We start from the raw sequence: 27,323 nt of genomic DNA, 5'->3' as shown, positions 1-27,323 counted from the left end.
CTGATGTTATAGACTGATGTTATAGTTTAATGCTATAGATGACTGATGTTATAGATAACTGATGTTATAGTTTAATGTTATAGATGACTGATGTTATAGACTGATGTTATAGTTTAATGCTATAGATGACTGATGTTATAGAGTGATGTTATAGTTTAATGCTATAGATGACTGATGTTATAGTTTAATGCTATAGATGACTGATTTTATAGACTGATGTTATAGTTTAATGCTATAGATGACTGATGTTATAGTTTAATGTTATAGATGACTGATGTTATAGAGTGATGTTATAGTTTAATGCTATAGATGACTGATGTTATAGAGTGATGTTATAGTTTAATGCTATAGATGACTGATGTTATAGAGTGGTGTTATAGTTTAATGTTATAGATGACTGATGTTATAGAGTGATGTTATAGTTTAATGTTATAGATGACTGATGTTATAGAGTGATATAATAGTTTAATGTTATAGATGACTGATGTTATAGAGTGATGTTATAGTTTAATGTTATAGATGACTGACGTTATAGAGTGATGTTATAGTTTAATGCTATAGATGACTGATGTTATAGACTGATGTTATAGTTTAATGCTATAGATGACTGATGTTATAGAGTGATGTTATAGTTTAATGTTATAGATGACTGATGTTATAGAGTGATGTAATAGTTTAATGTTATAGATGACTTATGTTATAGAGTGATGTTATAGTTTAATGTTATAGATGACTGACGTTATAGAGTGATGTTATAGTTGACATATCTTTAGTCTTTTCTCTCTCTGGTAGAACATTGTGGCGGTGGGTGCTGGTTTCTGTGATGGTTTGGGTTTTGGTGATAATACTAAATCTGCAGTGATCAGACTGGGACTCATGGAGATGGTGGCATTTGCAAAACTGTTCTGCAAGAGCGCCGTCACCTCCGCCACATTCCTGGAGAGCTGCGGCGTCGCTGACCTCATCACCACCTGCTACGGTGGACGCAACCGGCGCGTGGCCGAGGCATTTGCTCGCACGCAGAAGGTAAAACTTCAATACCCACAATTCACCCTCATACATGTGAACAGATTCAAACCACAGAAGTAATAAGTGCACTTTCTGTAGAAAGGCAGTGATGCTGGTACAAGTACAGTTTTAAATGGTTTTGTGCACATTATCTGAAACTGTTATTGAAGCTGTGATGTTTTCAGTGTTACTGGATGGTTATTTATGATTTCATTAGTCAATCGTTGAACTGGAGGCAGAGATGTTGAACGGCCAGAAGCTTCAGGGTCCTCAAACATCTGCAGAAGTTTATAAGATCCTTCAGAAGAGAAAAATGCTGGACAAGTAAGTCAGTGTGACATCATCCCCGTTACTTCATTACATCATCGACTATCAGTGCCCTATCATCAAACCTCTGTTTGTGTGTGTGTGTGTAGGTTTCCTCTGTTTGTATCTGTGTATCAGATCTGTTTTGAGGGCCGTCAGGTGAAAGATTTCATCAGCTGTCTTCAGAATCACCCAGAGCACATGTGATCGCACCAGTGCAAAATCATTCTCAGTAACGCACAATGACGTCACACTACAATGAGCCCAGAAAGACCGCCAACCCATTTTGATTCAAACTTAATTTTAATATAAATTCTTCAGTCAAGTGTTAAAAAATCGATTTGAATCTGAACACACTCTCACTCAGGACTGAAACGCTGTTAAACGCACACAACGGTTTGACTTTATTCCTGTGATTTGAGATGTACATTTAGAGTTATGAACAGAATTATCTTTCAAATGTTTTACAATATTTCTTTTAACCTTTCTTACAGCAATGTATGTAATCTACTTTATACAGCAAACAATAAAAGTCATGCTGCTAATTTTAACCACTTTCCAAAACTTGATTGCAATATTCATCATAAACACAAAATAAGACTCAATTTCTCATAATTTAAGTGGCATAAAACAAATAATCTTTCTGAACAAATGTCATGTTATACACCATCAACACAGGAGACTGAACCGGGAATAATATCAACTGTGATTTATAACATCTTATTGATTACTTAATTGGACTGCCAAATGTTAAGACATTTTGACATGAAATGTGATTAAACATGAAGAGTGATATATTAGGATACTATTCTGACCCCAGACCAAACATCAGATCAGATCAGATTAGATTGTGGGGTAAATGGCAAAGCGGGATATTCCACACTGATTTTTATTTCGTGCCATGCGGATGAAGCCCTTTTCACCCCAAGCTGTTCCCCAGCTGAGAGAGAGACAGAAAGAGAGAATTATGACCCAGAAATAATCAAGAATAATTCATATATTCACCACTAGAGGTCAGCAGAGCACATACATACAGGTCACTTTATAATGATCGCCTCTGTTTTAATGCTATTTTTAATTCAAGTGTTTGTTTGTTTACGCACCTGTTTTTCACCAGCCAGTAATCTTGTCCATTTTCTGAACCGTAACCGACCACTAACACTGCATGATTGACCAGCTTAGAACTGCACTTCGGGTCATTATAAATACCTAAACACAGAAAGGAGTGTGATATATCTTGACGTGTGTGTGTGTGTGTGTGTGTGTGTGTGTGTGTGTGTGTGTGTGTGTGTGTGTGTGTGTGAGTGTGTGTGTGTGTGTGTGTGTGTGTGTGTGTGTGTGTGTGTGTGTGTGTGTGTGTGTGGTATGTGTGTGTGAGTGTGTGTGTGTGTGTGTGTGTGTGTGTGTGTGGTATGTGTGTGTGAGTGTGTGTGTGTGTGTGAGTGTGTGTGTGTGTGTGTGTGTGTGTGTGAGTGTGTGAGCGTGTATTTATCACTTTGTGGGGACCAAATGTCCCCATAAGGATAGTAAAACCCGAAATTTTTGACCTTGTGGGGACATTTTGTCGGTCCCCATGAGGAAAACAGCTTATAAATCATACTAAATTATGTTTTTTGAAAATGTAAAAATGCAGAAAGTTTTCTGTGAGGTTTAGGTTTAGAGGTAGGGTTAGGTTTAGGGGATAGAATATAAAGTTTGTACAGTATAAAAACCATTGTGTCTATGGAAAGTCCCCATAAAACATGGAAACACAACATGTGTGTGTGTGTGTGTGTGTGTGTGTGAGTGTGTGTGTGTGTGTGTGTGTGTGTGTGTGTGTGTGTGTGTGTGTGTGTGTGTGTGTGTGTGTGTGTGTGTGTGGTATGTGTGTGTGTGTGTGTGTATGTGTGTGTGTTTGGGCAGATGTGGTCTATACGGTATTGTAGATAGACAGGTATATTGTAATGCAGGTAGGCAGTGCTGGTAGTAACAGATAATCAGGTTATTGTCAATAGTTGTTGTTAGTTGTGCTGTAGTAAAGACACCTCCACTTAAATCTCTGCACTCTTAAAGACACCTCTGCTTAAAGGGGCACCTTTAGATTTGTGAATGAAAGGGCAGGGGATTGCCCCATTCTGTGCACGTCACTGGCATCTAGACTCGGTCACTAGCGCGTCTCTTAAGGCCAGGAGAGTGAGGTTTAAACACTGCACAGCTGGCTAACGTTACACTTATTCAAATTACAGTTACTTTTTATGGATTACATGATAGCATTCTTGATTACTTTACCAATCAGCCAATGGCAATAACTGACTTATTATTAGGGGTGGAAATATTTGCTTTGACAACACATGTGTTATGATTCTTTGCCAAAGGATGCATCATGAAATCTGAAATTTGGTCACATTTCAACTCGATTCGATTTTTTTGTGACCATTCGCCACGTTACTAAAGGAGGTTATTTATCTTCCCGTACCGAACCTATGCTCAACTGGAAATGCTACTGGAACCATTAATTACCATGCTCAGAACTGGTGGACCCGATGGTGGAAAAGCACTTATAGTGTTAGTTATTTATAAACTGTAAGCACATTTGTTTTACTCGCTCTCTATATTAGGTGACTTTAACTACTACATACTTAATAATATGATACAACGTAATTATTATGTACATTTGTGTTATTGAATTGTACTTACATTTAAAGTACCTGCATTTAATTATGTGTATAGTTACACTATTAACCCTACTGCTAAACCCTAATCCTAAACCCTAACTCTACTTCTATATCCTAATACTGCCCCTGCTCCTAAACCTACACCTACTCCTTAACCTTACCCCTAACCCTTAACCCTAACTCTAATCCTTAACCCTAATTCTACTCCAAAACCATAACCCTAAACCTACTCCTAAACCCTAAACCCTAACTCTAATCCTATTCCCTAATCCTGCCCCTACTTCTAAACCTTTATAGTATATTTTCAATATTCTAGTATGTTTTTATATATCAAAATACTTATATGAGTTTCCAGGCTTTTGTGTGAGCCAGGAGAGAGCATATGAGGTTACTAAAAGTGTTGATACTGCAGAGAACACAAAGAATGGTATATAACCTTGAAAAACAAGTGTATTTCTTCAAAAACAAAAAGTGTTTCTGTTAATCAATAGTACACTGATGAGAGTCCTTGGTGTGCTGGCATGTATCTTTTCAAAGATACTTTTAATCAGTTATTATATGAATGGTGTCTTGTTCCCTTCCGAGGGAACTCGCACTGCGTCGTTGAAAACGACTCTTTGGGGAACGCTCCTTAGCGTGCGCCTCTGAATTATGAATGAAACTATTCCAATCTTGATTGGTGTTGCGTCATGACGTAACATGTGACGGCATAACCGGATGCATAAAAGTGACGCCGGTACACACACACATTAGCTTTCGCTCTTCAGCAAGCGCTTTATGTTGAATTTGTTTGTCTGATTTAAAAATATCATGGCCACCGAACAGTTCAAGAAGTGCGTGCACCCCTGCCCTCTTTTCGTTACGTGTAGGGACACGCACGCTTTATGTGTGAACTGTTTGGGAGCGCAGCACGCACAGGCAGCTCTCGAGGGATCTGCCTGTGAAAGTTGTGAAGCACTACCCATGAGAGTGCTGCGCTCCCGGTTGGCGTGCTTTGATGAGCACGGTCACGCTCGCGTTCCCCACGGTTTTGGTCCCGCGTCTGTTGAAGCAGCGCGGCGATTGAGATCGCGGGGTTCGCAGCGGGATTTTGCAGATGATAATGAGACTGCTGCGGCACTTTCTCATTCTTCGTTTGAGGATCCCGAGCCTACTGTGAGTGGTGCAGAAGCCCGCGTCGCGGCTTCTTCTGCCCATGATCAGGTCCCGATATGCTCAGCATCGATGCGGACGACCGTGAGCCAAGCACGCCAGTTTTTGGCCAAGCTTATGAGGAGCTGATTGAGGTTGTGACGCGTGCCGTGGCCAGAATGAATATCAGCTGGCCACAAAATGAGCAGGGAACGCACGTTGAAAGCAAATTAGACGTGCGTTTCCTGCGGCACAGATCACAACCTCAGCGCCGGGGTTTGCCGTTTTTCCCCGATCTCCACAAAGATATCTAAAACGAGATCGTGGGGTAAACCGCATTCGTCCCGTATATCCAGCCCCAGTGTTTGATTACAGACGATGTTTTGGGGGCACGGGATATGGGCTAAAACCCCGGCGCTGCCTAGTAAGCCCTGCAGAGATACATCTGCTTTAATAAGTAGGGCTTACATGGCGGCACACAATCGGTGTTGGTTTCCCGCCGTCTCTGACGCTTCGGGCCACATCAATTTCCAGCGAACGCACATCGTGAGGCTGGTTCCCTTAGTTGAAGCTTCGGGAAAGAGGTCCTACCGAGGTGGTACAACCGGAGTCCTCAGGAAATCGGTGTCGGTTCCCGCCGTCTCTGACGCTTCGGGCCACATCAATTTCCAGTGAACGCACACCGTGCCGTTCGTGTCAAAAAATAAAAAAACAAGCATCAATGGTGGTCACAGAAACCGTATCGACTAAATCCTGCCGGTCTTTCGCTTCAGGAAGTCGAGAACAGTGCTTGAAAAACACCCGAGAGGGGCTGGTTCCCTTAGTAGAAGCTTCGGGAAAGAGGTCCTACCGAGGTGGTAGAACCTCGGAGGGCTGTCCCCCCCCCCCTCGAGAGGCTGGTTCCCTTAGTAGATTTTGTAGAGGCATGGAATCATCTTCCCAACATATCTGCATGGGTCCTGCATATAATAAAATCAGGGTACAGACTGCAGTTCGGGCACCGCCCCCCCCAAATTCTCTGGGGTGGTGCAGACTACAGTGGTTCCGGAGCAGGCTCAGGTGATGGAACAAGAAGTGCAATCTCTGCTGCTGAAGGAGGCCATAGAACGTGTTCCTCATTCAGACAAGGAGTCCGGTCTTTACAGCCGGTAATTTATAGTTCCAAAAAAGGATGGGGGGTTGAGGCCGATTTTAGATCTCAGAGATTTGAACCGGCCTTTGAGGAGGTTCAGGTTCAAAATGCTTACCATTCCTGTCATCGTGAGTCAGATCAGATCCGAGGACTGGTTTGTCACGATAGATCTAAAAGACGCCTATTTTCATGTACCCATCCTTCCATGTCACAGGAGGTTCCTGAGGTTCAGCTTCGGGGCTAAGCTTACCAATATCGGGTTCTTCCATTCGGCCTAGCACTCTCTCCCCGCACATTCACCAAATGTATGGATGCAGCTCCTGCTCCTCTGAGACTTCAGGGCATCCGCATACTGAATTATATCGATGACTGGCTCATTCTGGCCCAGTCTCGATAAATGGCGGTTCGGCATCGAGATGTCGTCCTTGGCCATATTCGAAGTTTGGGGTTGAGACTCAACACAAAAAAGAGTGTGTTATAACCATCCCAGTGCACAACGTTTCTGGGTGTTGTGTGGGACTCGGTTACGATGCAGGCACACATGTCTCCTGCACGTATCGAGTCCGTTCTGGCGATGGTGTCTGGGTTAAAGCTAAGCCAGGCCATTACTGTAAAGCAGTTTCAAAGACTGCTGGGCCTCATGGCAGCGGCATCCAACATTATACCTTTGGGCCTTCTACACATGAGGCCCCTCCAGTGGTGGCTGAAAGCCAAGGGGTTTTCCCCCAAGGGGAATCCATTTCAGTATAATCAGAGTAACGCCGCAGGTGCCTTCGTTCTCTGCTAATATGGAAGAAACCTTGGTTCCTGTCCCTAGGGCCAGTGTTGGGAGCGTCATGTCGCCGGAAAACCGCTTCGACAGACGCCTCCCTCACTGGCTGGGGTGCTGGTCATGGACGGCCGCTTTGCCAGGGGTCTGTGGCAGGACCATCATCATTCTTTGCACATAAACTGTCTAGAGATGTTGGCTGTGTTCAGGGCTCTGAGGAGCTTCCTTCCAGACATCTAAGGTTACCATGTCCTAGTACGTTCGGACAATACATCAGTGGTAGCTTATCTGAACCAACAAGGGGGACTCAGATCGCGCCCTCTGTGCAGACTGGCGCATCAGATAATTCTTTGGTCCCAAGGGAAAATACTGTCTATCAGAGCAATGTATGTTCCGGGGTTCAGAATCAGGAGCAGACATCCTGTTGAGGCAGGGGCTGAGGCCGGGGAATGGAGACTTCATCCAGAGGTGGTGAAGTCAATAGGGGACAAATTTGGACCATCGGAAGTGGATCTATCCGCGTCTCGAGGGACGTCCCACTGTCCACTTTGGTTCTCCCTCTCACATCCAGCCCAACTGGGGTTGGATGCCATGGTACAGGCCTGGCCGAGGCCTCGCCTGTACGCATTTCCCCGATCGCTCTGCTCCGGGAGTCCTGGAAAGGGTCCGCCAAGAGGGCATCAGTCTACTTCTGGTTGCCCCGATGTGGCCGGCCCAGTATGGTTCTCAGACATAATTTCACTCCTGATAGCTCCGCCACGGCAGATTCCTCTGAGGAGGGATCTGTTGTCTCAGGCAGGGGGCACAGTTTTCCACCCTCGTCCAGAGCTGTGGAATCTGTGGGTCTGGCCCCTGAGGGGGTTCAGTACCTAAATGCTGGTCTATCAGCGGGGGTGGTTGAAACCATACTTAGCTCTAGGGCTCCGCCTACTAGGAGATTATATGGCCTCAAGTGGAATGTGTTCTCCACTTGGTGTAGAGAACATGAATTGGATCCAGTTAACTGCCCAGTGGCTTCAGTTCTGGAGTTTCTTCAAATCGTTTCTCTGCGGGTCTCTCCCCTTCCACACTTAAGGTGTACGTGGCTGCCATTTCGGCTTTCCATGCACCACTGAGTGATGGGCCTCTGGGGAGGCACCAGCTGGTCATTCGTTTTCTCCGTGGTACATGGAGGATGAGACCGACAACCAGGTCCAGGGTTCCTGCCTGGGACCTGGCGGTGGTTCTCGAAGGGTTATCCCTGGCCCCTTCGGACCCCTTCAGTCGGCTTAGCCCAAGGACCTGACGTTCAAGATGGCTTTCTCTTAGCTATTACCTCTCTAAAGAGGGTGGGAGATCTTCAAGCCCTGGCAGTAACACCAGCTTGCTTGGAGTTTGCCCCTGGCGGAGTTAAAGCCATTCTGCACCCGAGACCTAGCTATGTGCCTAAGGTGCCTTCTAACACGGCATGGTCTACGGTCCTGCAGGCTTTTCATCCTCCACCTCATGTGTCGGCAGAAGAAGAGAGGCTCCATTTGCTCTGCCCTGTCAGAGCTTTGGGCATTTACCTCGAGAGGTCCTCTTCTTGAAGGAGGTCGGACCAACTATTAGTGTGTTTTGGGTCACCTAAGAAGGGGCTCCCTGCCTCGAAACAAACCATTAGTAATTGGATTGTTCAGGCCATTATCTCGGCCTACAAGGTGCGCAATTTGCCTTCACCTTTGGCCATAAGGGCTCATTCAACTAGAGGCATGGCGTCCTCTAGGGCTCTCTTATCGGGAGTGCCCCTCCAGGAGATCTGTGAGGCAGCCGGTTGGGCTACCCCGCACACTTTCATCAGGTTTTATAGTCTGCACCTCCCTAGTACGCCTGGCGACGTGTGCTCTCGTCCTAGTTGAGTGCCTGAGTTCAGTTTCACTCTAGGGCAGGCCTTTTTCGGCGCGTGGCCTAGTGGGCATTCGTTCCCCAAAGAGTCGTTTTCAACGACGCAGTGCGAGTTCCCTAGGAAGGGAACGTCTCGGGTTATGACTATAACCCTTGTTCCCTGAGAAGGGAACGAGACACTGCGTCGTCCTGCCACACCCCTCAATGCCTGAGAGCGGCTTGCTTCATCGCTAGGCTAATGTGTGTGTGTGTACCGGCGTCACTTTTATGCATCCGGTTATGCCGTCACATGTTACGTCATGACGCAACACCAATCAAGATTGGAATAGTTTCATTCATAATTCAGAGGCGCACGCTAAGGAGCGTTCCCCAAAGAGTCATTTTCAACGACGCAGTGTCTCGTTCCCTTCTCAGGGAACAAGGGTTATAGTCATAACCCGAGACGTTTTAATAAGCTAAATGTATTATAATTTTGCAGCTGGTGTTCTCTTTCAAATAATAATGTGTATGACCAAACAAGGCTGCCCATTGAGGGAATGTGCTGAAAATGCAGGAAAAAGATAAAAAGTATTTGATGGAGACATGGCTGTTTACGCAGATGTTTCTAGGAGTTGATGTACTCTGTCCATGAACTGTAACATGAGGTCAAGTTATGAGAGGCTACCAAAGATATATGTTTCTTTTTCTTTTTAATAGATAGACGAGAGATCTCCCACCAATATTTAACTAACAAAGAACGAAGAACATATTGGTGGGAAAGAGACAAGACAGTGACCTCATGGGTCAGAGACAGTGGGTAACAAGATAACAAAAAGGTATATAACTGAGAACTTAGAAAAATGAGTCAGAACGGACAGCTGGCCGGTCTCATGTTTGTTGGTGTTCAATAAACTAAAACTTTGGCATCTGGAACTCAAGACTCTGAGAGTTTTCTTACAACTTAGAGAGATTCATCGCGATATTCCATGACATATCTTTGGCGCCCAACTCGTGGGGCTGGCATTGAGGTCAAGGGGGTAGAGGTCGCTGATGGGACGGCTTGCACAAATCGCACAGAAACACCGGTGCCAGAAACTGAGGTAAGCATCTTTGCTTAAGGTGTTTTTGTGTGATCTGTGGTAGTGAGTCCCGGTAAGTGGCTTCCCTAAGACTTTTGCCAGTCCGGACATAGAATAATTCGAACTAATTGGCTAAAATAGAGGCGAGTTCCAGATTTCAAAGAATTTGGGGTGGGATTATTTAAGAAATGTTATTTAAAGAAGTCGAGAAGCGACTAAATGTTATTTAAAGAAGTCGAGAAGCGACTGAATGTTAAAGAAGTCGAGAAGTGACTGAAGGTTATTTAAAAAGTCGAGAAGCGACTGAAGGTTATTTAAAAAGTCGAGAAGCGACTGAAGATTATTTAAAAAGTCGAGAAGTGACTGAAGGTTATTTAAAAAGTCGAGAAGCGACTGAAGGTTATTTAAAAAGTCTAGAGCTGACTGAAGATTATTTAAAAAGTCTAGAGCTGACTGAAGGTTATTTAAAAAGTCGGCAGTTTACTGAAGGTTATTTAAAAGTCGGTAGTTTACTGAAGGTTATTTAAAGAGTCAGAAGCTGACTGAAGGTTATTTAAAGAGTCGAGTGTTACTGAAGGTTATTTAAAGAGTCAGAAGCGACTGAAGGTTATTTAAAAAGTCTAGAGCTGACTGAAGGTTATTTAAAAAGTCGAAAGCTTACTGAAGGTTATTTAAAGAGTCGAAGCTGACTGAAGGTTATTTAAAGAGTCGAAGTGCTGACTGAAGGTTATTTAAAGAGTCGAGAAGCTGACTGAAGGTTATTTAAAAAGTCGAGAAGTTACTAAAATATATTTAAAGAGTCGAGAAGCTGACTAAAGAGAGTTGAGAAGCAACTCTAGGCCTGGAGGTGAGTCGAGAAGCGACGACGCGTGAAAATTCCCGGTTAGGTGCATTTATTCAAGGTTTGGCCAAGAAGTGGAAGAGAAAATCCTGTACAGGTGAAAATCCTAACTCGGTGGTTGAAATTGCGTAAAAGTCCTCCAGGTGTTAGATTAAGTTATTTATTGAAGTGTTTGACGGAACCCGGACTGTGTAGAAAACGGGGAAATGTTGAACTATGTGCATGTTTGAGATAATGAATAATGTGCATGACTAACTATGTTGTTGGTGCATGTGTGCTTGCGGTACTAAATGCGCTGTTTTTGTGGTTATTCAAATGCATGATTGCAGTGTTGATGATGTATTGTGTGCAGAGGCAGAATAATACAGAGAATCAGGTGCAACAAGGAAATGCTAAATGAGAGCAAAAGTGGAAAATGAATTGAAACAGTGAATTGAATAAAACAATTGTTGAAAAAGTATAAAGATGCAAAATGGCACCTGCTTCTCTGATATCTCCCTGCCTTGCTCTCACTCACTGGTCAGCTGAACGGACAGCTCTGTGAGTGAGGGGAAGGGGAGATTCAGAAGAGAAAAAAAAATAGAATAATTGGGAAAAAGATAAAGAAAAGGCTAAATGTTTTCCATTGCAGTGAACAAGACTAGAGAAAAATGTAGAGACAAGCGAGTTTTGTAAAGTCTGGAGATCAATGCAGATCTGAAGAGTGGGAGAGAGAATTGGAGAATACACTGATAGAGTCAAAAGGGGATCAGTGATCATTTTTGGAAAGAATCAGAGTATATATATATTATACAGGGCAGAGGAGGAAGTTAACTAAGAAAAAAAAAAAAAAAGGAACTGGTGAAGGGTCTGATTAAATAGTAAACTTAGCGGAGACCTTATAATAATGGCTGTTTGTTGAATGGAAAGAAATTGCAGCAGGTAACATTTCTCTCTCATACAGTAGAGACTGAGTGCTGTGTAGAGCTGTAGGGGAGGGGCTGAGCAGAGACTGAGTGCTGTGTAGAGCTGTAGGGGAGGGGCTGAGCAGAGACTGAGTGCTGTGTAGAGCTGTAGGGGAGGGGCTGAGCAGAGACTGAGTGCTGTGTAGAGCTGTAGGGGAGGGGCTGAGCAGAGACTGAGTGCTGTGAAGAGCTGTAGGGGAGGGGCTGAGCAGAGACTGAGTGCTGTGTAGAGCTGTAGGGGAGGGGCTGAGCAGAGACTGAGTGCTGTGTAGAGCTGTAGGGGAGGGGCTGAGCAGAGACTGAGTGCTGTGTAGAGCTGTAGGGGAGGGGCTGAGCAGAGACTGAGTGCTGTGTAGAGCTGTAGGGGAGGGGCTGAGCAGAGACTGAGTGCTGTGTAGAGCTGTAGGGGAGGGGCTGAGCAGAGACTGAGTGCTGTGTAGAGCTGTAGGGGAGGGGCTGAGCAGAGACTGAGTGCTGTGAAGAGCTGTAGGGGAGGGGCTGAGCAGAGACTGAGTGCTGTGAAGAGCTGTAGGGGAGGGGCTGAGCAGAGACTGAGTGCTGTGAAGAGCTGTAGGGGAGGGGCTGAGCAGAGACTGAGTGCTGTGAAGAGCTGTAGGGGAGGGGCTGAGCAGAGACTGAGTGCTGTGAAGAGCTGTAGGGGAGGGGCTGAGCAGAGACTGAGTGCTGTGTAGAGCTGTAGGGGAGGGGCTGAGCAGAGACTGAGTGCTGTGTAGAGCTGTAGGGGAGGGGCTGAGCAGAGACTGAGTGCTGTGTAGAGCTGTAGGGGAGGGGCTGAGCAGAGACTGAGTGCTGTGTAGAGCTGTAGGGGAGGGGCTGAGCAGAGACTGAGTGCTGTGTAGAGCTGTAGGGGAGGGGCTGAGCAGAGACTGAGTGCTGTGTAGAGCTGTAGGGGAGGGGCTGAGCAGAGACTGAGTGCTGTGTAGAGCTGTAGGGGAGGGGCTGAGCAGAGACTGAGTGCTGTGTAGAGCTGTAGGGGAGGGGCTGAGCAGAGACTGAGTGCTGTGTAGAGCTGTAGGGGAGGGGCTGAGCAGAGACTGAGTGCTGTGTAGAGCTGTAGGGGAGGGGCTGAGCAGAGACTGAGTGCTGTGTAGAGCTGTAGGGGAGGGGCTGAGCAGAGACTGAGTGCTGTGAAGAGCTGTAGGGGAGGGGCTGAGCAGAGACTGAGTGCTGTGTAGAGCTGTAGGGGAGGGGCTGAGCAGAGACTGTGTGCTGTGTAGAACTGTAGGGGAGGGGCTGAGCAGAGACTGAGTGCTGTGTAGAGCTGTAGGGGAGGGGCTGAGCAGAGACTGAGTGCTGTGAAGAGCTGTAGGGGAGGGGCTGAGCAGAGACTGAGTGCTGTGTAGAGCTGTAGGGGAGGGGCTGAGCAGAGACTGTGTGCTGTGTAGAACTGTAGGGGAGGGGCTGAGCAGAGACTGAGTGCTGTGTAGAGCTGTAGGGGAGGGGCTGAGCAGAGACTGAGTGCTGTGTAGAGCTGTAGGGGAGGGGCTGAGCAGAGACTGAGTGCTGTGAAGAGCTGTAGGGGAGGGGCTGAGCAGAGACTGAGTGCTGTGTAGAGCTGTAGGGGAGGGGCTGAGCAGAGACTGAGTGCTGTGAAGAGCTGTAGGGAGGGGCTGAGCAGAGACTGAGTGCTGTGAAGAGCTGTAGGGGAGGGGCTGAGCAGAGACTGAGTGCTGTGTAGAGCTGTAGGGGAGGGGCTGAGCAGAGACTGAGTGCTGTGTAGAGCTGTAGGGGAGGGGCTGAGCAGAGACTGAGTGCTGTGAAGAGCTGTAGGGGAGGGGCTGAGCAGAGACTGAGTGCTGTGTAGAGCTGTAGGGGAGGGGCTGAGCAGAGACTGAGTGCTGTGTAGAGCTGTAGGGGAGGGGCTGAGCAGAGACTGAGTGCTGTGTAGAGCTGTAGGGGAGGGGCTGAGCAGAGACTGAGTGCTGTGTAGAGCTGTAGGGGAGGGGCTGAGCAGAGACTGAGTGCTGTGTAGAGCTGTAGGGGAGGGGCTGAGCAGAGACTGAGTGCTGTGAAGAGCTGTAGGGGAGGGGCTGAGCAGAGACTGAGTGCTGTGTAGAGCTGTAGGGGAGGGGCTGAGCAGAGACTGTGTGCTGTGTAGAACTGTAGGGGAGGGGCTGAGCAGAGACTGAGTGCTGTGTAGAGCTGTAGGGGAGGGGCTGAGCAGAGACTGAGTGCTGTGAAGAGCTGTAGGGGAGGGGCTGAGCAGAGACTGAGTGCTGTGTAGAGCTGTAGGGGAGGGGCTGAGCAGAGACTGAGTGCTGTGTAGAACTGTAGGGGAGGGGCTGAGCAGAGACTGAGTGCTGTGTAGAGCTGTAGGGGAGGGGCTGAGCAGAGACTGAGTGCTGTGTAGAGCTGTAGGGAGGGGCTGAGCAGAGACTGAGTGCTGTGAAGAGCTGTAGGAGGGCTGAGCAGAGACTTAGTGCTGTGTAGAGCTGTAGGGGAGGGGCTGAGCAGAGACTGAGTGCTGTGAAGAGCTGTAGGGAGGGATGAGCAGAGACTGAGTGCTGTGAAGAGCTGTAGGGAGGGGCTGAGCAGAGACTGAGTGCTGTGTAGAGCTGTAGGGGAGGGGCTGAGCAGAGACTGAGTGCTGTGTAGAGCTGTAGGGGAGGGGCTGAGCAGAGACTGAGTGCTGTGTAGAGCTGTAGGGGAGGGCTGAGCAGAGACTGAGTGCTGTGTAGAGCTGTAGGGGAGGGGCTGAGCAGAGACTGAGTGCTGTGAAGAGCTGTAGGGGAGGGGCTGAGCAGAGACTGAGTGCTGTGTAGAGCTGTAGGGGAGGGGCTGAGCAGAGACTGAGTGCTGTGTAGAGCTGTAGGGGAGGGGCTGAGCAGAGACTGAGTGCTGTGTAGAGCTGTAGGGGAGGGGCTGAGCAGAGACTGAGTGCTGTGAAGAGCTGTAGGGGAGGGGCTGAGCAGAGACTGAGTGCTGTGAAGAGCTGTAGGGGAGGGGCTGAGCAGAGACTGAGTGCTGTGTAGAGCTGTAGGGGAGGGGCTGAGCAGAGACTGAGTGCTGTGTAGAGCTGTAGGGGAGGGGCTGAGCAGAGACTGAGTGCTGTGTAGAGCTGTAGGGGAGGGGCTGAGCAGAGACTGAGTGCTGTGTAGAGCTGTAGGGGAGGGGCTGAGCAGAGACTGAGTGCTGTGAAGAGCTGTAGGGGAGGGGCTGAGCAGAGACTGAGTGCTGTGAAGAGCTGTAGGGGAGGGGCTGAGCAGAGACTGAGTGCTGTGTAGAGCTGTAGGGGAGGGGCTGAGCAGAGACTGAGTGCTGTGAAGAGCTGTAGGGGAGGGGCTGAGCAGAGACTGAGTGCTGTGTAGAGCTGTAGGGGAGGGGCTGAGCAGAGACTGAGTGCTGTGTAGAGCTGTAGGGGAGGGGCTGAGCAGAGACTGAGTGCTGTGTAGAGCTGTAGGGGAGGGGCTGAGCAGAGACTGAGTGCTGTGTAGAGCTGTAGGGGAGGGGCTGAGCAGAGACTGAGTGCTGTGAAGAGCTGTAGGGGAGGGGCTGAGCAGAGACTGAGTGCTGTGTAGAGCTGTAGGGGAGGGGCTGAGCAGAGACTGAGTGCTGTGTAGAGCTGTAGGGGAGGGGCTGAGCAGAGACTGAGTGCTGTGTAGAGCTGTAGGGGAGGGGCTGAGCAGAGACTGAGTGCTGTGTAGAGCTGTAGGGGAGGGGCTGAGCAGAGACTGAGTGCTGTGAAGAGCTGTAGGGGAGGGGCTGAGCAGAGACTGAGTGCTGTGTAGAGCTGTAGGGGAGGGGCTGAGCAGAGACTGAGTGCTGTGAAGAGCTGTAGGGGAGGGGCTGAGCAGAGACTGAGTGCTGTGTAGAGCTGTAGGGGAGGGGCTGAGCAGAGACTGTGTGCTGTGTAGAACTGTAGGGGAGGGGCTGAGCAGAGACTGAGTGCTGTGTAGAGCTGTAGGGGAGGGGCTGAGCAGAGACTGAGTGCTGTGTAGAGCTGTACGGGAGGGGCTGAGCAGAGATGAGTGCTGTGAAGAGCTGTAGGGGAGGGGCTGAGCAGAGACTTAGTGCTGTGTAGAGCTGTAGGGGAGGGGCTGAGCAGAGACGGAGTGCTGTGAAGAGCTGTAGGGGAGGGGATGAGCAGAGACGGAGTGCTGTGAAGAGCTGTAGGGGAGGGGCTGAGCAGAGACTGAGTGCTGTGTAGAGCTGTAGGGGAGGGGCTGAGCAGAGACTGAGTGCTGTGTAGAGCTGTAGGGGAGGGGCTGAGCAGAGACTGAGTGCTGTGAAGAGCTGTAGGGGAGGGGCTGAGCAGAGACTGAGTGCTGTGTAGAGCTGTAGGGGAGGGGCTGAGCAGAGACTGAGTGCTGTGTAGAGCTGTAGGGGAGGGGCTGAGCAGAGACTGAGTGCTGTGTAGAGCTGTAGGGGAGGGGCTGAGCAGAGACTGAGTGCTGTGTAGAGCTGTAGGGGAGGGGCTGAGCAGAGACTGAGTGCTGTGTAGAGCTGTAGGGGAGGGGCTGAGCAGAGACTGAGTGCTGTGAAGAGCTGTAGGGGAGGGGCTGAGCAGAGACTGAGTGCTGTGTAGAGCTGTAGGGGAGGGGCTGAGCAGAGACTGTGTGCTGTGTAGAACTGTAGGGGAGGGGCTGAGCAGAGACTGAGTGCTGTGTAGAGCTGTAGGGGAGGGGCTGAGCAGAGACTGAGTGCTGTGAAGAGCTGTAGGGGAGGGGCTGAGCAGAGACTGAGTGCTGTGTAGAGCTGTAGGGGAGGGGCTGAGCAGAGACTGTGTGCTGTGTAGAGCTGTAGGGGAGGGGCTGAGCAGAGACTGAGTGCTGTGTAGAGCTGTAGGGGAGGGCTGAGCAGAGACTGAGTGCTGTGAAGAGCTGTAGGGGAGGGGCTGAGCAGAGACTGAGTGCTGTGAAGAGCTGTAGGGGAGGGGCTGAGCAGAGACTGAGTGCTGTGTAGAGCTGTAGGGGAGGGGCTGAGCAGAGACTGAGTGCTGTGAAGAGCTGTAGGGGAGGGGCTGAGCAGAGACTGAGTGCTGTGTAGAGCTGTAGGGGAGGGGCTGAGCAGAGACTGAGTGCTGTGTAGAGCTGTAGGGGAGGGGCTGAGCAGAGACTGAGTGCTGTGTAGAGCTGTAGGGGAGGGGCTGAGCAGAGACTGAGTGCTGTGTAGAGCTGTAGGGGAGGGGCTGAGCAGAGACTGAGTGCTGTGTAGAGCTGTAGGGGAGGGGCTGAGCAGAGACTGAGTGCTGTGTAGAGCTGTAGGGGAGGGGCTGAGCAGAGACTGAGTGCTGTGAAGAGCTGTAGGGGAGGGGCTGAGCAGAGACTGAGTGCTGTGTAGAGCTGTAGGGGAGGGGCTGAGCAGAGACTGAGTGCTGTGTAGAGCTGTAGGGGAGGGGCTGAGCAGAGACTGAGTGCTGTGTAGAGCTGTAGGGGAGGGGCTGAGCAGAGACTGAGTGCTGTGTAGAGCTGTAGGGGAGGGGCTGAGCAGAGACTGAGTGCTGTGTAGAGCTGTAGGGGAGGGGCTGAGCAGAGACTGAGTGCTGTGTAGAGCTGTAGGGGAGGGGCTGAGCAGAGACTGAGTGCTGTGAAGAGCTGTAGGGGAGGGGCTGAGCAGAGACTGAGTGCTGTGTAGAGCTGTAGGGGAGGGGCTGAGCAGAGACTTAGTGCTGTGTAGAGCTGTAGGGGAGGGGCTGAGCAGAGACTGAGTGCTGTGAAGAGCTGTAGGGGAGGGGCTGAGCAGAGACTGAGTGCTGTGTAGAGCTGTAGGGGAGGGGCTGAGCAGAGACTGAGTGCTGTGAAGAGCTGTAGGGGAGGGGCTGAGCAGAGACTGAGTGCTGTGTAGAGCTGTAGGGGAGGGGCTGAGCAGAGACTGAGTGCTGTGTAGAGCTGTAGGGGAGGGGCTGAGCAGAGACTGAGTGCTGTGTAGAGCTGTAGGGGAGGGGCTGAGCAGAGACTGAGTGCTGTGTAGAGCTGTAGGGGAGGGGCTGAGCAGAGACTGAGTGCTGTGAAGAGCTGTAGGGGAGGGGCTGAGCAGAGACTGAGTGCTGTGTAGAGCTGTAGGGGAGGGGCTGAGCAGAGACTGAGTGCTGTGTAGAGCTGTAGGGGAGGGGCTGAGCAGAGACTGAGTGCTGTGTAGAGCTGTAGGGGAGGGGCTGAGCAGAGACTGAGTGCTGTGTAGAGCTGTAGGGGAGGGGCTGAGCAGAGACTGAGTGCTGTGAAGAGCTGTAGGGGAGGGGCTGAGCAGAGACTGAGTGCTGTGTAGAGCTGTAGGGGAGGGGCTGAGCAGAGACTGAGTGCTGTGAAGAGCTGTAGGGGAGGGGCTGAGCAGAGACTGAGTGCTGTGTAGAGCTGTAGGGGAGGGGCTGAGCAGAGACTGAGTGCTGTGTAGAGCTGTAGGGGAGGGGCTGAGCAGAGACTGAGTGCTGTGTAGAGCTGTAGGGGAGGGGCTGAGCAGAGACTGAGTGCTGTGTAGAGCTGTAGGGGAGGGGCTGCTAGAGCGAGAAATGGGAGCTGTAAGGGGAGGGCTTTGAGCATGCACAGTAACAGAGACTTTTTTTTCCTTGTCTCAGTTTTCCTCATGAAACAGAAATCATAATGTGGAAATAAACTGTTGCTGAATTTGAGAGGAGACTAACTGAGAGGAGAAAATAAATAGAATTAAAGAGATTAATAATAAAAACACAGGGAATTAGTGATCATTTCTGGAGTTATGAACAAATTAAATAAAGTCCAACATTTAAAGGTGATTTTTAATAGAGAAAGGAGAATTAGCACCCATGTAGAAATTGTCTTGAACAGAGACCCAAAATGGGTGTGACAGCTGTGGGTGGAATATAAAAATAATTAACAGATATAGCAATCAACCGCTGTAATTAATGAGTGTGTAATTTGAGAGCTCTGTGTTTATAAAGGCCTTGTGTTTGTAAAAGTGTGAAATGTTCTGTGTTTGTGAGAGTTTCTGTGTCTGTGTTTGAAAGTATGGGAAGTATGACTGAAGTGTGATTGCGTATGGAAGTGTATGTTATATGAGCCCTATAAATAAAGGGACACAGAGTGTATGTTGTATGAGCACTATAAATATCCATCCAGATAGAGAGGTTGATCATTTGCTGCATAACTAATGAGGAGTATGTATGAAATTTACATAAAAGAAAATCTATTTAGACTATTTTCATCAATATAAGAGGCAGAAGAGATCTAATGATTAAAAACAAAGAGGGCACTTAATAAATATTATGATTGTAGAATGAAAACTAATGATAAAAATATATGTGTATGTCTGTGTAAATGTGTGTGTGTGTGTGTGTGTAAGGATAAATATAATACAGTATAAACAAACAAATAGCTGTAAAACAAAAATGTGCATGAAATCAAAAAGTTAACTCTTAGTGGACTGGACAATGTTTATTCTTGGGCTGTTCTTTTCATGCCATGAATGAAGCCTGATATAAGATTAACTAAACTGAAAGGGAGCAGCTGTTGAATGGACATGTGTCAGATCATAACTCCTTTTATATCAAAGTGACGAGTAAGAATATTTAGATTATAAAAAAGTGATAACTTTAAAGTGATTGAATTGTATTTGGGAAATCACATTATCTGGACAAACAATAAAGCTTTGAGTCGAGTGTATTGCGCTAAACTAAAGTCAAATAAGTAATTGTATTTTAAACCAAGGTTGTATTTAAGATAAGTGTTGTTATATTTCAGCAAATGGCAAAAGAGGACCAAAGATATGATAAAATAAGAAAATTATATTTTGTATCTTATGCAGTTAAACCTTAAATGTGAAAACTTCACATTCATGTGTCCATTTTATGTTCTGTCTGGTCCAGTTTATGAGAGAATAATATTTTAACATTATTAAATTAAACACAAGAAAGTTGTTTTTGAATTTTCTATGATTTTAAAAATGTCTGGAGAACAATTTAAATGTGAGTGCAGCGTTGCCGGTGTATACTTTATCAACCAACAAAAGATAGGCAGAGATTTTTTATTTTTGTTAGGGACTGTCTGATGAAGGCATTGAGGATGACTTTGAGGGGAAACAGGCCTCTCTTGCTGTCTTCAGACAGACCCCCGACTTTAGAAAAAGATAGAAAGCAGATAGATAGATATTTTATTTTTATTTTATTTATTTTTTGTTTGGTATACACAGAATAGGTCTTGGTTGATCGTGGATACACTGAGAAGCTGCATTTGAGACTAAAATTAAAGGAAAATAAATTTAAGAATGATTTGGATCATTTAAACATTGGTCTTTGGGGCGGGTGAAGCCCATGGAGAAAGGTTAAGATTAAATTGAACATCATAACTTCCTCATATATGAATGTTAATAACTTCATATTCATGAGTCTATTCTGTCTTTCATTTGTTATTATTATGTGTGTTGTTTCACTAACTCATTCTGGAACTAGTTTCTCACCATTGCAGACGGCTGAGAAAGATGATTTTATAGAAGTTACTAATGCTGCAGGAGGAAATCAGGACACAAAGAAGACTGAAAATGAAGTGATTGTTCTGATTGATCTTCCTGCGCTCATTACTGCTGGTAATCATTATTGATTTACCATTTATAATGTGGATTAAAATTTCTCTGGAAAAGTTCATTTCAGTCTTATACGATCACTTTATGATTTTCCAGAATGCCATCAATGGGTTCAATGCCTGTGTCTAAATTATTCTGAGGGTCTAAATTTAAATCCAGCAGCTAACCACTGATTTATTGATTTGAAGAGTAAATATTACAAACATATGGCAAAGTTATAGAGTTACCTATTGGATTGGTTACTCCCCCAAATTTTCCAAATAGTACCCTCATAATAAAGAAAAAAAAAGGAGCTTAGTGTGTGCTATAAAGTGCTGATTGAGTGTCTATTTCTATTACTACTATTTTAGTTTGCCATAGTTAATACATGAAAGTGTAATTTTAGAGGTATAATAGTGATAACTGTTAAAAGATGATGAAACATTTGGATAAAAATAAATAAATAAATAATGTAAGAGTCATGAGAAATTAAAAGTACGTAGTGTATCTTACTGAGCAATTATTTCAAAACACAAGAAAAGAGATATGTTTTTAGATATGTTTGTCTTTAAGACTTTATTCTGTTTAAACTTTTACTTTTCTGTTAGTTTAAAAACTTGATTTATATTATTTTATTAGATAGAATGGAAGTTCCTTCACCTGAGAAAGTGTAAGAAATGGAGAAAGTAGTAATAATAAATTATTACTTAATAATAAAAAAGGGATTATAATATATTAATAATAAGATAGGTGTTGTAAATGTAAAGCTCTGCATGAACAGAAGGCTAAACATAAGTTGTATTGATTATATAGAGAATGTCGAAAAAGACATTGTGTTCTGTTTTATTAAAGATTAGAAAGGTTATTTGTATGTTGTTTGAATGGACAGAAGAAAGTAAGATGAGAGTAGTTTTTGATGAGAGTAGTTTTTGTTTTTAAATGGTGTGAGATGAGAAAGTTTGAAAGCAGTTAATATAATCAGTTATTATAAATATCACTATTTTTACTGTTGAAGAATAAAATAAATGTATTATTTTGAAACAGTGTAATGCCCCACTCCTCACTCTCAGTCTAAAATTGATAAGTGTCTGCTTGAAACAGAAACACAAGAGCAGAATTTGAAGAAATATTCATAAGTGTTTTATTTCATTTTATTTTGGTTTGATTTTATTTTTATATGTAAAATGATGTGCCTTGACACTAATGTTAGATAGAGTGATATGAAGGAGTTCAAACAGCTCTCCTCATCAATGATTAAAGATTTTATATATTAAGAGGGCAATCTAAAGTTAAGGGTTTATACTAAAGAAAACAGATTAAGTTGAAAATTCATCTGAAAGAATAAATGTAGGTTCAAAAACTATCTAGAGACTATTATTGAATTAAGGTGATGTTTTTAATTAAGCTTCCTAGAAGCTTGACAGGGCTCTGATCTGATGTTAGTCCCCACATAGATTTGTGTAACATTTGCTAAAGTAGCAGAAATAAAACCTGAATGGAAATTAATTATAATGAGTTCAATTTTAGCATATTTTAATTCTACTTTGGACAATTTTAATAGATTGATGAATTTTTAATAATGCTTTTTTGAATTTAACCATGTTTTGAATTGTCTCCATATTTAAGCATTTGTAGATGTTCCATTGGCTGTGTCGGTTCTCTGGTGATACTCCCTGAAAAAGAAAATATCTGTTTACTGATACCAAATTATTAAGGATTGAGGACTGAGCAGTATCAAGACCAGTGGCAAGAGGTGACTGACCCAATGACGGGTAAGACTTGACAATGGCGTCACCGCCAAGAAGGTTTGAAAGGGTTTTAAGGGGTGGATAAATGCTGCATTTTAATAACCGCTTTACTAAAATAACTTATCACAGTGTTAAATACCAAGCATTCTGTCACTGTGTTGTCAGGGGATCATACCCTGTGTAGAGGATTATTTATAGATTGGTTTTTGGGGTAAAGTTTTGAGAACCGTTGCAAACAAAGGAGTGCTTGACTTTATATAGAAGTATTAAACAAACATGGGAATGTTTGTATGATAATGAATTTAGACTGGAAGATGATTTATTACTTTTACTTGTGCTTTAATTGAACTCATGTACATTGTAAAAGTAATGAAGAATGGAAAAGATACATGGTGGTGACTAAAGATTAAGATTGCTTGTCTTGTTTGTTTGTAACAATATAAATGGAATTAATTAAGAAATAGGGTGCAGGGTTGGCTACAATTGGTATAATAATTGAAACAACAATTCTGTGAGAGGGAATAATATTATATTGTGTGTTACCATTGATTAAATAATTATGTAAAAACCAGATGAAGTACTGATCAATGTAAATGGCCCAATGCAACAGAAAGACCAAACTGGGAGGAAATTGATTCCTCCAATGATATGTTATATATTTGATAATTATTTTATTGATTTAATACTCTGAATTACTCTGATATAGTCTGAAACTATGAAAAACAGCTTAGCTTGCAGGGAAAATTAATTAATGTGATACAGACATTGAGAGTCCTTGGGAAACAGGAGGAAATGAAATGTATGTGATAAGTGAATGAGTAGGGAGTTTTAAGATAAGGAACACCTGTGATAGTTTACCTCCTCTGTGGAGAATTATAGCCTTTTTGTGAATTACCCTTTCTGTGAATGACCATGAAAAATGTTGTGTATAGATACTAAAGGGATGATCTAATGTTTTTAATTGGAACAAAGTCAGGCTATGCCTGGAGGAGGCAGAGGACCCATGTGTTATTTAGTGCTAGAAATGAGATGCAACGAATGTGTGTGTAGCAAATGACTGTAATAAGGGAAATAATTGAATATACTAACCAAATGAATGCAGAAAGTAATGATTGTTAGTTAATATAAAACATGTAAACCATATGAGGTGATTACAGTGTTCTTTATGCATATGAAATGAAATAGTCATACTGTTGCCATCATTGAAGCAAGTTAGGACAGGATGACCCGCTGAAGGAGAGAAGGTGGAAAACAATTGCGGCCTACAATACCAATGAATAAGAAAGACATATTAATATGGATGTTATTACTGACATACTTGGGACAAGTGTTGCCCCCAATGATGGGGCCTACCAGAGAAACGTCCCAAGAAGGACCAGGATCACCAGATGAACAATTCTAAGAAAGCATACTGCAGAGTGGGTTCCCTACAATCAGCCTTGGGGATCTTGGATGGCCTTTCCAGTGAAGCTGACCTAAAACGAAATACTCAAGAATGTGAATTAAGAAAGTACAGAGCACTTGACGGACTGTATTGAAGAAACTATGAATATGGACTTCCCAACGATGAATCCGAGGAGAAGAAGATCAGCAGGAACCGGCTACAGAATCTGAGGAAAGAGAAGATGAAGTAGAAGGATAAGCGAAAGTAGGGGAAGAGCACGCTGCGGCAGAAAAAGGGATTGAAGTGCCGCAGTAGAGCAGGAAAGCATAGAAAGTGAGACGGAAGGACATGTCACAGAAGAACAGGACCAAGAAGGTGAAGAAGGAGAAAGACAAGAAGAAAGTGATCGTCCTGCTGAAACAGATTCAGAAGCAACTGAAGGAAAAGAAACAGGCCAACAAGCGCAGTTGTTCGAGGAAGAGTTGTGGCACATGGAGAAAGAATGGAAGCTCAAGGAGGTATTAGTGTTGATGATGCTGTTACTAACATATTTGAGACAGGTATTGCCTCCTATACAGGGCCTACCGGACAGGCGATCAAGGAAGGCCCAGACTCTCCAGGTGAAGGACTGTCACAACGACTATGGTATGATGAATTTCCTACAATTGACATCTCAGACCTTCAATATTATTCCCCCGAATGAGCAGAGACTAGATAACATAGCACGAGAAATCAGAAAGAAGCGAACGCCTGGATCATTAAACAAAGGTGAACTCGAAAAGCAAAGAATCTGGATAAGCAATTTGGCTAAGCAGAACAAACCGAAGAATCGGCCTCAAAACACACCTGTCAAAATAATCACCCAAAGACTGAAAAAGCAAATAAATTTAGAAAATGATATGGAACCCATAGAGTCAGCAGGAACAGAGGAACTATTACAATATGTAAATCAAAATGACTGGTATAAATGGGCCAGATATACAGCTAAGCAAGCAAAAATGACAAACTGTGTAATGTGCTCGCCCACTCCATTGAAAAAATTTGTAGTAGTCCCAAATCAGTATGATTATAAGCATTGCGCTGAGTATTATGCCAAAAAATTGTGGTAAAACAGGGAGAACAGTGTTCTGCCCAGCAGAATGTTTGGCATGCTTGGGTCATCCGGAATATGATAAATATTCTAAGATGATAGGGTGGGGAGATGAATGCAGAAAATTAGACAAATATGTGTGGATAATGAGAAAAAAGAAAGCCCATCATCATATACAATAAATCGACAACTGGAGTATGAATGCTTTAACAGAACTAGAGGAAAAACGAATGTAGGACAATTTAAGGGCAATTGCGCAGTAATATGGCATTTAGATGATGAAATGTTTTTTAATGATAATGTGATTAGGTTTAGTGGACCGCAATATGCAACAGCAACATTAGGACAAAATTTTACTGCGAACATAACTCCAGGATGTCTAGGCGTGGTTGTTGGTCATTGCCTCACAGGATGTGAAAATCAAACTTTAGTATCTCCTGCGAGAAAAATCCATGCAGAACAAACGGAAACTATAGCGGACTATTTTTGGCTATGTGGGGGAGATCAATTGAAAACCTCACTACCTAAAGACTGGACAGGACTGTGCACTAGAGTAAGGCTAATACAAGAAGTAACTATGGTAGAATGGGACCCCTCTGAAATCCAAACTGCACCAAAACCACAACAAAGCAAGGGTGAAAAGAGCATACGCCCCAGATCCTGGTGTTTACCTGGATGCAATTAGCCAACCGAGAGGAATACCTCAACAGTTTAAAGCTAGGAATGAAATAAAATCAGGTTTTGAGTCAATATTCGTATGGGTAACACCCAACAAAAATTTAGAGTGGATTAATTATATTTACATTGCGTGGAAATCTGGGACAGTACCTAAGGAGTGGCAGAACGGGGTGGTGGTTCCCCTCTTCAAAAAGGGGGATCAGAGAGTGTGTGCCAACTACAGGGGTATCACACTTCTCAGCCTCCCTGGTAAAGTTTACTCCAAGGTGCTGGAGAGGAGGGTTCGGCCGATTGTCGAACCTCAGATTGAAGAGGAACAATGCGGTTTTCGTCCTGGCCGTGGAACGACGGACCAGATCTTTACTCTCGCAAGGATCCTGGAGGGGGCCTGGGAGTATGCCCATCCGGTCTACATGTGTTTTGTGGATCTGGAGAAGGCGTATGACCGGGTCCCCCGGAGAGACTGTGGGAGGTGCTGCGGGAGTACGGGGTGGGGGGTCCCTTCTTAGGGCGATCCAATCCCTGTACGTCCAAAGCGAGGGCTGTGTCCGGGTCCTCGGCACAAAGTCGAGTTCATTCCATGTGGGGTTGGTCTCCGCCAAGGCTGCGCTTTGTCACCAATCCTGTTTGTGATATTCATGGACAGGATATCGAGGCGTAGTCGGGGTGGGGAAGGTGTGCGGTTCGGTGGGCTGGGGATCTCATCGCTGCTTTTTGCAGATGATGTTGTCTTCATGTCATCATCGGTCCGTGACCTTCAGCTCTCACTGGATCGCTTGGCAGTCGAGTGTGAAGCAGCTGGGATGAGGATTAGCACCTCTAAATCTGAGGCCATGGTTCTCAGCAGGAAACCGATGGAGTGCGTACTCCAGGTAGGGAATGAGGTTTTGCCCCAAGTGAAGGAGTTCAAGTACCTCGGGGTCTTGTTCACGAGTGAGGGGACAATGGAGCGGGAGGTTGGCCGGAGAATTGGGGCAGCAGGGGCGGTATTGCACTCGCTCTATCGCACTGTTGTCACGAAAAGAGAGCTGAGCCGAAAGGCAAAGCTCTCGATCTACCGGTCAATTTTTGTTCCTACCCTCACCTATGGTCATGAAGGTTGGGTCATGACCGAAAGAACTAGGTCAGCGAGTACAAGCGGCCGAAATGGGCTTCCTCAGAAGGGTGGCGGGCTTCTCCCTTAGAGATAGGGTGAGGAGCTCAGTAATCCGTGAGGAGCTCGGAGTAGAGCCGCTGCTCCTTTGCGTTGAAAGGAGTCAGTTGAGGTGGTTTGGGCATCTGGTAAGGATGCCCCTGGCCGCCTCCCTAGGGAGGTGTTTCAGGCACGTCCAGCTGGGAGGAGGCCTCGGGAAGACCCAGGACTAGGTGGAGAGATTACATCTCCACACTGGCCTGGGAACGCCTCGGGTCCGCCCAGTCAGAGCTGGTTAATGTGGCTCGGGATAGGGAAGTTTGGGGCCCCCTGCTGGAGCAGCTGCCCCCGCGACCCGACTTCGGATAAGCGGTTGAAGATGGATGGATGGATGGATAATTATATTTACTATAACCAACAGAGATTTATAAACTATACTGACGAGGCACTGGAGGCGTTAGGACACCAATTAGCAGTCACTAGTAAAATGGCATGGTAAAATCGTCAAGCACTAAATTGGTTATTGGCAGATAAAGGAGGAGTATGTGTTATGTTCGGAGCAGATTGCTGTACATACATACCAAATAATACATCCCCAGAAGGAGCTTTTACCCAGGAAATGAAGAAACTGCATGACCTGAGAAAGGAAGTTAAATCTAATGCAGGGAGAGATCAGCTGTTTGGGCAATGGTTTGATGACCTTTTTGGGTCATGGAAGATTTGGCTAATGAAAATAGGTATAATGTTAGTAGTAGGATTGACCCTATTTGCTTTATTGTTTTGTTGTATTATAACCATTATGAGATCAATTGTGACTAGAATGGTGGCTAAGCAAATGGTGACTGTATCAATGATGCCAACGAAAATAAGTGTAGCAACCAGACAATATACCATTGGGCCAGGATTGGATGAACTTGATGAGATTTACTGAGAAGCAATCAAGAAACAACACTGGGGGAATTTTATTTTTAAGGGGAATTTTATTTTACACTTTTCTCATGTTTTTGATAGTAAGGGAGATAACATGCCTATTGTACTTTCATTTTACATAACAGTATAGATAGCATCTCAAGAAAGGAGTTAGAGGGTGTTTTG

The 27,323-nt window shown here is 45.5% G+C and overlaps 2 protein-coding genes across 2 annotated transcripts in view; one reads left to right on the top strand and one right to left on the bottom strand.

The window, feature by feature from the left end:
• The window catches only part of gpd1c (glycerol-3-phosphate dehydrogenase 1c), a 31,489-nt gene extending 29,638 nt beyond the window's left edge, over positions 1-1,851 (top strand). Inside the window, exons 6-8 of the mRNA XM_052135877.1 lie at positions 793-1,026; positions 1,226-1,332; positions 1,425-1,851. Coding sequence (XP_051991837.1) covers positions 793-1,026; positions 1,226-1,332; positions 1,425-1,521 — 438 coding nt within the window. The 3' untranslated portion in view covers positions 1,522-1,851. The remainder of the gene's footprint in view (positions 1-792; positions 1,027-1,225; positions 1,333-1,424) is intronic.
• A 185-nt stretch (positions 1,852-2,036) lies between these two features.
• Positions 2,037-27,323, bottom strand: part of ctss1 (cathepsin S, ortholog 1) — a 35,749-nt gene continuing 10,462 nt past the window's right edge. Inside the window, exons 7-8 of the mRNA XM_052135878.1 lie at positions 2,418-2,523; positions 2,037-2,254 (exon numbers count right to left, since the gene is read on the bottom strand). Coding sequence (XP_051991838.1) covers positions 2,158-2,254; positions 2,418-2,523 — 203 coding nt within the window. The 3' untranslated portion in view covers positions 2,037-2,157. The remainder of the gene's footprint in view (positions 2,255-2,417; positions 2,524-27,323) is intronic.

This window comes from Xyrauchen texanus, chromosome 10 (genome assembly GCF_025860055.1).
Source record: "Xyrauchen texanus isolate HMW12.3.18 chromosome 10, RBS_HiC_50CHRs, whole genome shotgun sequence".
In the NCBI taxonomy this organism is placed as follows: Eukaryota; Metazoa; Chordata; class Actinopteri; order Cypriniformes; family Catostomidae; genus Xyrauchen; species Xyrauchen texanus.
This window is presented reverse-complemented; position numbering and strand designations above follow the sequence as displayed.